Source organism: Hydra vulgaris, chromosome 12 (assembly GCF_038396675.1).
Source record: "Hydra vulgaris chromosome 12, alternate assembly HydraT2T_AEP".
NCBI lineage: Eukaryota > Metazoa > Cnidaria > Hydrozoa > Anthoathecata > Hydridae > Hydra > Hydra vulgaris.
Window position 1 is genome coordinate 44,504,824 of NC_088931.1, and position 10,213 is coordinate 44,515,036.

Here is a 10,213-nt window from a genome sequence, read left to right on the forward strand (position 1 = left end):
TATATACCCTCCTATTATAGTAGGGTACTTTTGGATATAGGAAATCACTCATATCTGTGCTGAAGGTGCATTTTTCGAACACTTTTATAATTATCAATCGATTGTTCGAAATTTTTTTTCAAATTAAACTAATATTTACCTGATTTTTTTTTATTTGTACACTGATTTGTTCAAAAAATTTTTTTGGTTTTTGAAAAAAAATGTTTATAAAGCTAAAATTTTGCCCAGTAATTCTCTAAGGTATATAAATCACGTGAAAAAATGCCCCATGCTTCGTTTCAGGAAAAACCTCCCTTTCCCGAAATAACGCATAATACTTTACAAGTAATAAAAAATGGTCTGCAAATCTAGTTAATAAAAATAACAACATGTTTGAAAAATTCAGAAGTCGTTTTTAAAAAGTTTAATTGGTCTTTAAAAACTTCTTGAGCTTGAACTTTTTATTCGGTCTTGGGGTCATCCATATATTACGTATGCACCTCGGAGGAAGAAGGTGTCCTAAGTTGAGTAATTCGCGCATGAGCGCCTATGAGGTAGGGGGGGAGGGCCCAACAAATATGTGTACGCAAACGCAAAAAATTGAGATGGTAGTTCACGTTCACTTGCCCATTAATAAAAGGTTAACGCCGCTCATATTCATGGCCTGTTAAGGCGGCTCTATGGTTAAAAAAATAAGTTCTGCATTTTAAAAATAAATGTTTCCACATAACTTTGAATGAAAAGAATAATGATTTTCGTCAACGAATACACTTCAAAAAATTATAAAAAACTTTTCGTTTTGTTGAGTCAGCAAAAAATAAGTAAAATATAAACACACTTAAAAAACTTTATGACTCCTAAAATAAACATCCAATAAGCCTAAAAATTTCAGTATATCTTTATTATTTAAGCACAAAGGGACTGTAGCGAATTTTTTAAGAAAAATTTGTCCATCAAAAATGGCGGATAAAAGCAATGGAAGCAAAATAAAAATCAACTTTTTATTTATGATAATTGTTCCAAACTTATAATAATATCATTAGTTTAGTATAATTCTGCTACAGTCCCTCAAGTAATTGATAAGGACTACTCCCTAAAAATTTCAAGTTGATTGCTTTTATACATTTTAAGAAAATCCATTTTAAGTTATGCGCAATATCGATAAAAACAATTCTGTAAAAAACGCATTTAAAAAACATAAATTAATATTTTCTAATATTTTCATTGAAAGTAAGATTTGCCACCTTCTACGTCCTTTTCTTTATTAATAAATCCCTTTTTTGACACCGCTTATCATTTTCTGTCCTTTTTAAGTGTTTCATAAGATTTTCTTTTTAAAGTGACGGTGGCGGTCTATTTTACACGAGTCATAATTACCAAGATATACAAATTTGAGATTTAATATCTTAAAAGTTTTTGAAAAACCAGACATTCCATCATTGAAATGAATAACAACTGAAGCTACACAAATATCTAAAACTTCTTTGCAAACAAATACATCGTTAGAACACCTTTTCCAAATTATTTGATTAAATGCTTTGTTTAAATTAGTGTTCGGCACAAATTCAAATAGTTTGATCAAATATGCGTCAAATGTTTGAAATGGCCAAATTCAAATCTTCCTATTTTGAATTTAGATCAAATTCAAATCTTTCCAAGATTTGATGTATATTTGAACGTTATTTAACTTATTTCATTTATTAATTTTAGTTATCTGAATCTATAAATTTTATTCATATTGCAGCATTTGTTACTATTTCTCACACATTACAGCTTCTTTTATTCTTTTTAATCCAACCAAGACTTCAAGCACTGGCAAGCTTGAATGGTATCTGCAGAGAGAAGATTTCTTTTGTCAGTAATAAGATTTTTTCCTAATGAGAAGAGCCTTTTTTGATGATACTGATGGAAAAATAATTAATGAAAATAAGAATAACGAATATTAAAATAAATTTGAATTTGAATACACGACGGAAAATACAAACAATAGACAAACATACAAGACAATATACAAAAACGCACAGAAAATTAATAAAATTAAAAAAAATTCTTTGCTTTCAAGCAAGCCATTATTATATTTTTTTATTATTTTCTTTTTTCGAATGATTGTTTTTTTCAATGAATGTTTTTCGATTCGTTATTGTTTTACTTTTTCCATTTTTATTGTGGTTAAATTGTATTTGCAATTTTTTCTTTTGATTTTTACATATATTTTTTTCTACGTTTTTTCTTTTAATCTTGTACTTTGTTTACATTTCTTTTATTTTTTTCTTTCTCTATGCTCTTTACTTTCTCTTTAATATTAACAAACTTTAATTAAAAACTCTTTTTTTTTTTTTTTTTTCCGTTATTGAAAGGCGACCGCCATTCCGGAAACCACTGCAAAGACCCCGGAATAAAGTGATATATATGTTTGCGGGCCTGTAAAATTTGGCGTTTTTTTTTCAAACGCAAAAATTGAGAACAAAGTGAATATTTGAAAATCAAATCCAAATCCTCCAGATATTTGTCAAATCAAATTCAAATCTATCCCCTCAAAGAACAGTTCAAATTCAAATCTTTAAAGGTTTGACGTATATTTGATTTTGCCGAACACTAGTTTAAATTTTGGGTAGTACCATGTAGATATCGTTACAACAATTTTCAAAACCGGTTTTATTGCATTATGAATAGCAAATGGTTTACAATTTTTAGGCTGCAAAAGCTATTAATTACTGAAAATTTAACATATAGTTGGATAAAAAAACAGAAAATCAAAGACTGTACCTTAAAAAAAAAAATGATATTACTTATAATATTGAGTTTGAATGTATATAAAGATATATATTTTCTGAATCTAGAATAAATTTCAAGTAAGATAACATAAAATTTTTTTTTTGATTTTATAATGATTTTTAACTATAACCACCTTATAAAGTTATTAGAGTTTAACATCGAAAAAAAAAGTAATCACGTTTGCGTGCGTGAATGGAATTGGGGGAGGGGGTTAGACCACCAAGCATATGAAACTTATGTAAGGACGGTACGCATAGGGTGGGTCGGGGTGAGAAGCGTTTGGTTCAAAGAATGTACGAAGGAGGAGGGAGAGGGGTCCAAATCTGGAGATTTTTGCGTACATAATATATGGATGGCCCCAATAGAAACGTGTGTTTTTATGCTGCATTTGATTCACTAAAATTTTTTTTTGATTCCATCTTTTTTTCATTCAATACATTATGATTTAGTTTTGATTGGAATCCATGCAATATACCGTTTTCGGAAGTGATAAAGGGTAAATAAATTAAGTTAATGAAAAGGTTTGACAACGAATTGAGAACATCTTCTTAAATGAAAGAAACTAATCTGATTCTAACCTTAAAGAACCACAGGATAAACAAGAGCCGGTGAACATCCATCATAATTGTTGGAAGAGGTTCACTAACCTTTGTTAGGCCTGAATCTATAAGGCTAAGTTCATCATTGAACCCAGTGCCGTGGCTTGTGGATTTGGGGCCCCCCCAAAACTAGCCATTACGGCCCCAATTTTTTTTTTTTTTTTAAAGTGGATAAATTTTACAGATTGCTTCAAAACAGCTGGGTACCTGACATATTTTAACGTCGCCGTTCATAAGACTAAATGCAATCAAATTAACGCTTAAATTCAAAGATATATTTTATAACTGTTAAATTGATATAGAGTTACTAGTGAAGAGTTTCTTTAACTACTGTAAATGCATTACGCAGATAACACTGATCAACAAATAAAATTTTATTGTGCATATCTTGTTAACTAGGTGTTTTTTTAAAACAAATTAAATATGCTGATTTCAAGTATGCAAACCATTTTTCACCATCACGTCAAGTTGTAAAGATATTTGGGTTCAAATCTTTAGTATTTAAGGTAAAGTCCCTAATATTGTCGAAAAAAAAGTTATTCAAAAGTATGTCAACCTGGGTCTCAAAATAAGCGTATTTTCATAGAGATTTTAAAAATGTTATTCATTTGTTATAAAAATAAGTATTTTCTGTATTATTGCTAAATAACATTCTGTTGAAATTTTTCTAAGAGTCTTTAGCATTTTTTTACATAATATTTTTGTCAATAAATTTTAAGGAAAAATACTTATGTTTTCTAAAATCTCTATAAAAATACGCTTCTTTTGAGACCCAGGTTGACATACTTTTGAATAACTTTTTTTTCGACAATATTAGGGACTTTACCTTAAATACTAAAGATTTGAACCCAAATATCTTTACAACTTGACGTGATGGTGAAAAATGGTTTACATATTTGAAATCAGCATATTTAATTTGTTTTAAAAAACCACCTAGTTAACAAGATATGCACAATAAAATTTTATTTGTTGATCAGTGTAATAGAAGTATGTCGCAAACCATCAAAAAAAGGTTTGAGACGTGTTTACATGCTTGCAAACTCATTTATTATGCCTTCATAACTTAATGTTCTTGCAACCTCGTTCTCAATAGACAGCATTGCTAAGCAAGACAAACGTTCATTGACCATTGTTGATCTGTTTAAAAATACAAAGAAATAAAGCTACACGTATTTATGTATAATGAAGCAAGATTATTTATACTAACCTATGAAATGTTTTAATTAGTTTTAACTTGCTGAAGCTACGTTCTGCACTTGCAACAGTAACTGGTAAAGTAAGAATGATTCGTAACGCAATAACTAGATTGGGATAAGTTTCTTGCAACTCTTCTTTGTAGATGTAGTTTAGGAAGTCATATGCAGATTTTAGGAGAGCATTTTTTTCCTCCTTTATAACTATGACAAAACGTTTTAACTCCGATTCTAAATCCTCAGAATCTATATCAGCAAGCTTTATTTGCAAATTTTTGCAATAAGCAGACAGAGAATTTTCATTACAAGCTTTGATAAGACTCTCAGATCAGTAAAGAAAGTCATAAAGCTTTGTGACAATGCTGATCTGTTCAAAACGCTCTTTTACTGATACAATTGACGTATCAATTAGTGGCAAAAAGAAATCTGCTTTATACTGATGTTCAGGTTGATAAGTGTGATCAGCACACTCGTATGAACAAATCGATTTTTTTTTTCGTGAACGCACCATCGAAAAAACCTTTTCAATACCCAGTACTTCTGCGATTTCTGATGCCTTAACACGTGCGTCAGAAAATCCATTTTCGCGATACTCATAAAGAAACGCTTTTGTTGCATTTATTTTACTAGCTAATATGTCGAGAGAGGTTGCAAAAGACTGAAGCAGCTTACTTGATTTGTTAATTTGAAATAAAACGTCATACCAAATAATGATTGATAATAAGAAAGGCCATGTTCTAATATATTCTGTCAGCGATCGTACTTCTGTGGCTGTTGCCCCATCTCTATTTTCTAAGGCATGTTCTTCCAATTTTTCAAGTGCCTCTAAGATTTCTTTTAAATAGAAGCGAAGTAGTTTAACACAGTTTATTCTACTTTCCCATCTGGTATCTGATTGTGGCTTGCCTAGAATTGCCACGCATGATTTTAAAATTTCCCATCGAGGAGAAGACGATGAAAAGAGCGTGTATAACCTTGAAAGAACACCAAAAAAAGAAATTGCACTGATGGATGACAGTGCACCATCAACAATAACAAGATTGAGTGAATGGTTAGCACACGGAACTTATAAGACCTTAGGATTCATTTCCAGAAACCTTGCTTGAACACCTTTTACTTTTCCTTTTATATTAGCACCATTATCGTAAGATTGACCTCGACAGTCTAAAATATTTAGATCCCAATTTTTTGCCTGATTTAAAAATGCATTGAAAAGCCCTTTTCCAGTGGTATCATTTACTGTGAGATATCCAAAGAAATTTTTGGAAATGTCGATACCTACTCCATGAGTACATGTTACTGATCGCAGAATAATGCTCATTTGTTCTTTGTGCGAAACGTTTGGCGTACAATCTAAAATAACAGAATAGTATTTTTTTTTTTTTACCTTAGAAAGGTTTTTGAATTCAATCTCCCTGGCTAAAAGTCTAATCAACTCGTTCTGTGTGTCATTGCTCAAGTAGTGCACCTTGGTTTGAATTCTTTGCATAAGCTCATTGAGAACGGTATCATACTTAGCCAGTAATTCAAATACCCCAAGAAAGTTTCCATTGCTCTTTGAACCAATGGCTGTGTCTGAACCACGGAAGATTTCTTGTAGAAAGAAATAAGGTTATGTCTAGTATCCTTTCTAACACAGCCCTCCAAAATATCAAAATATGTTTCTCGTCTATGGTAGCTTGATTTGCAATGCCTGCATTACCAAAATTGAGGAAAAGAAATTAGTTAAGAAAAAAAAAGTAACAAAGCAATAAATTAAAGAAAATATCAGTTAACCTTTTCGTAAAGTTATCCATCCCAAAAAGTTTGCAACAAAAACAAAACACTTTATTGCTGTTCAAAGAATATATGAGCCATGTGCGTTCAAAGATTTCTCCATTCTTCATCTTGCGGCTATAATAATTCAGTGAAAACCGTCTTCTTTCTAAGTTGTATGGAAAATCAATTTCGATCTTTTTGAAACCACGTTTAACAATGTCACACCTCTGTGCGTCAGAAACATTATTATGATAAGATAAATTGTGAATCGCCAAAAATAAAAAACGATTTATAATTCATAAATAAATAAACATTGAAATATGTAATCTAAATACAAATAATAATATATTTGCACCTAATAAAAGGTGCAAATATATTATTATTTGTATTTAGATTTGTATTTAGAGGCTTGCTTAATTTTGGTAATATTGTGTTTAAAAGGCCATGTTTTTTTATTAATAGTAACAGTAACTATATATATATTCAAATATTCTTATTATAAAAAATACAAAAAAAATAATTTCAAATTACAAAAAGGGCTCCTAAAAATGCTGGGTACCCCCCCAGTTGGGGGGTGTGGGGGAGCCTACCCACGGCTCTGATTGAACCTGCTTGTACATTTTGTTGCCCTACAGGAAACAAATTTGAAAAGTATACGACTGATCAACGCCTAAGAGGAAATTACGAAATGAAAGATGAAGTCTGTCGATGAAGACAGAAACATTCAAATGGTTTGCTGATTTTTCTAGAAATATTTTTTTAAAAAACAAAACTATTTAATTTTGTTCTTATTAAGTACGAAAAATGAGTCTTTCTACTGAAACTTTTGTTAAAAAAAGTAGAGTTATCGCGTTATTAACAGCATTTATTTGTTAAATAGTTATCCTTTTATTTTTAGATCTAAGTGTTATGTAAAATGTTTTTCAGGGTAACAAATGCTTTAAAACGGTATATTATAAGTTTTAGAAGACGTATACATGACTGAGTTTTTAAATACAGCAAAATGCGTATGCTTTTTTAGTATTCAATTCAGTATATATTTCATCAATATATATTTTGTAAAAATAGAATATATTCTTTAAATTATGACAGGAGCAAGCAGAAGACAATGATAGCGAAACAGTTTATTTTATTTAAACGTTTAATTTCATAAAATATATAAAGATAAAATTATTTCTTACATATTTAAAAGTTAAACATACATAAAAACGAGTTAAAAATACAAAAAATATTTTTATTGGTTAGATTTTAAAAGTGTTGTTTCGCGGTTTTTTTAAATGTTTTAATTGTGGTTATAGGGACCACGTCTGTGGAACAAGTAGTTGAGTAGTAATTGAGTAGTCCAATTTTTTAGATATTGACGGAATGTAAAAATTGTCAATGGAATGTCTTGTTACGTACCTGTGATTAATTAAAAAGAAATGTGACTGAAATTATGATGGAAACATGTACATTATACAATTATACATTATACAATTTAAACATAAACAATAAATTTTGATAAATGTTTAGTTTGTATACATTTAAAACCTCCGATCATCGCAATTTTTCGTAATGCATCTTTATTTGACATAACACATGAGCATATAAATGTTTGGAGTTTGCTTCATGTATGGAAGTTGGCCATTTCTAACACCAAAAACAGCTCCGCTGTTCCTGATTACATTATTAGAAAACTCTACAGTTTCAAATAAAAATACAAAAGGGTATTAATGATTAAATATACATTAATACAAATAAGATTAAAATAACTTATATTTTTATCAGTTTTTATTTTTATTTATAAGTTTTTATTTTTTTATTTAAATAAGTTATGTTTTTATTATCCGTAAGCTTCATTTCCGTCCATCAAATAAAAAAAAATTAACTTTAACGAAAATAAATCAAGGAACATAATCAAGATAATGAATGAAAAACCTTTTTTCATCGTTTTGCTTCGTTTTAAATAGTTAGCTTTTTGCCTTAAAAAAAGAAACTAAATTTTCAAAAATATGAAATCAAATTTGGTTTTATAGTAGAAATTGAAAATTCGAGATACGTCACATTTTTGTAAAAGAGTACGCAAAAATATTCTACAATACCATTGAAGTTTCCAATGTTTCTAATGTCTTTTTAATAATACATTTAAATAAAGTCATTATATATGTATTAAAGTTACATATTTAGGTATAAATATAGTCTCCCATAAAAATAAGTAAGTGTATATCTTTTATTTAAAAATTTTTAGAATACGTGTTATTCAAGAACGTATGTTAGCCATTTTACCGAGTAGAACACGCACCCGAATGACATTTTCAACGCGTAGACTATTGGACACATAACACACGTCTGAAACGGGTTTTTATTACATGTATATACAAACGCGCACACGCATTCGCACTAAAAACAGTAACAAAAAACTAAAACTTGAATATTTTATTAAATTAACACTTACAGTGTTTTATATCCACAACTATATTATAGTTTTTATAATATAATAAAAACATGTTTTATTAAATTTATAATAACAAAATTACACCAAAATCCTTGTAGACTTGTATACTAATGTATTATAATGTATTTACCATGTATGATATAAATGCATTATTTCTAACAATTTTTTTACAATTACTGTTTATACAACTAAAAATACACTATATAACGTAATATTTAAAAACTACATTAATAGGCAAACAATTGAAATCCATTTTAATGAAAGATTTGACTACATTCGCCTTTGGTGGTACATCATAAAAAAAGACGATTTCGAAGAAAAACAAAACTTCTGATGATTTTTGATAGTTCTTCCAAATATAAGAAATCTATATGAGAAAAAAAAATTAATTCAACCAAACGAAAAGTTCTTACTTAAATCTGAATGCATACAACCAATTTAAGGTGAGACATATACCACATCCAAAAAATTCTAAAATTTTCAATTGAGTTAGTTTTACCTTTCTGTATTCATTGTCGTTCATTTTGCCATCGTCATCCTTAATAAGACAAAAAGCAAAGAACTTAATATTTTGTATAACACTATACAACTGGATATGTAAAAACAAAGATTGATAACAATATAAAAATTTCTAATTTTTGTTTGCTTAATAAAATTTTTACCAATAGCAGCTTTAATAATATACATATTGTTAACAACCTTTACATAAATATAATAAATACATAAATTCAAATAATAACTTTAATGTATATTAAAAAAAAACACAAAAAACTAACAGTTCTATTTGTGTTAATAAGATAACTAATATAATATATAATAATAATTCTGACCGAGAGGTAATCCACTGGTATTCAGAGTGGTAGCCCTCCTATAAAGACCAACGTATCAACAAGAAGTAATCCACAGTGTTTGCAGTGGTTGTCTTTTTTTCATTTCATTGGTGGAAATTATGGATTGAGATATGACAAAGCTCACTGACCAACAAAAGAATTTTATGGTTTTGATGATTAACAAAGCAATTGAAGAGCTAAAGGATGACTTTATGCTAAAACTAAATCAACAAACTAAATTATTTGAAGTGAAATTGACGGAAAAAGATGCAGAAATAGCTGAAATTAACAAGAAAAATAAAAGCTTAGAAGAGAAAAATGCAAATGTACCACCTTCTAGTTCACCTGCTGTTTATTACAGCCAAATTGCTAAGCAATTAGCCAAACCAGGTTCTGAGCTTTATAATGCAAGCATCAAAGTGTTAAGCAGTCGTGAAAAACTATCCAGTAAAAAGTCTAAAATGTTACAATTGTCGGTCTGGCTAACTCACAAAAAAGAACAAACAAGGACCGTAAGACAGAAAACGATAACATGGTCAATGAATTAATACGTTCGCTGAACAGACAAATAATAATAAAATCAACATTCAGACTAAAATCTAAAGTTGCCTCAGTAAACAATACACGAGAACCATTAGTTGTTGA

At 29.1% G+C, this 10,213-nt stretch overlaps 1 protein-coding gene across 1 annotated transcript; it reads right to left on the reverse strand.

Annotated features, from left to right (window-relative positions):
* Nucleotides 1–4,378: 4,378 nt before the first annotated feature.
* LOC136088143 (uncharacterized) lies at nucleotides 4,379–9,425 on the reverse strand. Its single transcript, XM_065811806.1, has 5 exons — nucleotides 9,401–9,425; nucleotides 5,644–6,139; nucleotides 4,935–5,520; nucleotides 4,561–4,805; nucleotides 4,379–4,490 (listed from the first exon to the last, which is right to left on the reverse strand). The coding sequence occupies exons 1-5, from the start codon at nucleotides 9,423–9,425 to the stop codon at nucleotides 4,379–4,381; spliced, it is 1,464 nt and encodes a 487-aa protein (XP_065667878.1).
* Nucleotides 9,426–10,213: the final 788 nt, after the last annotated feature.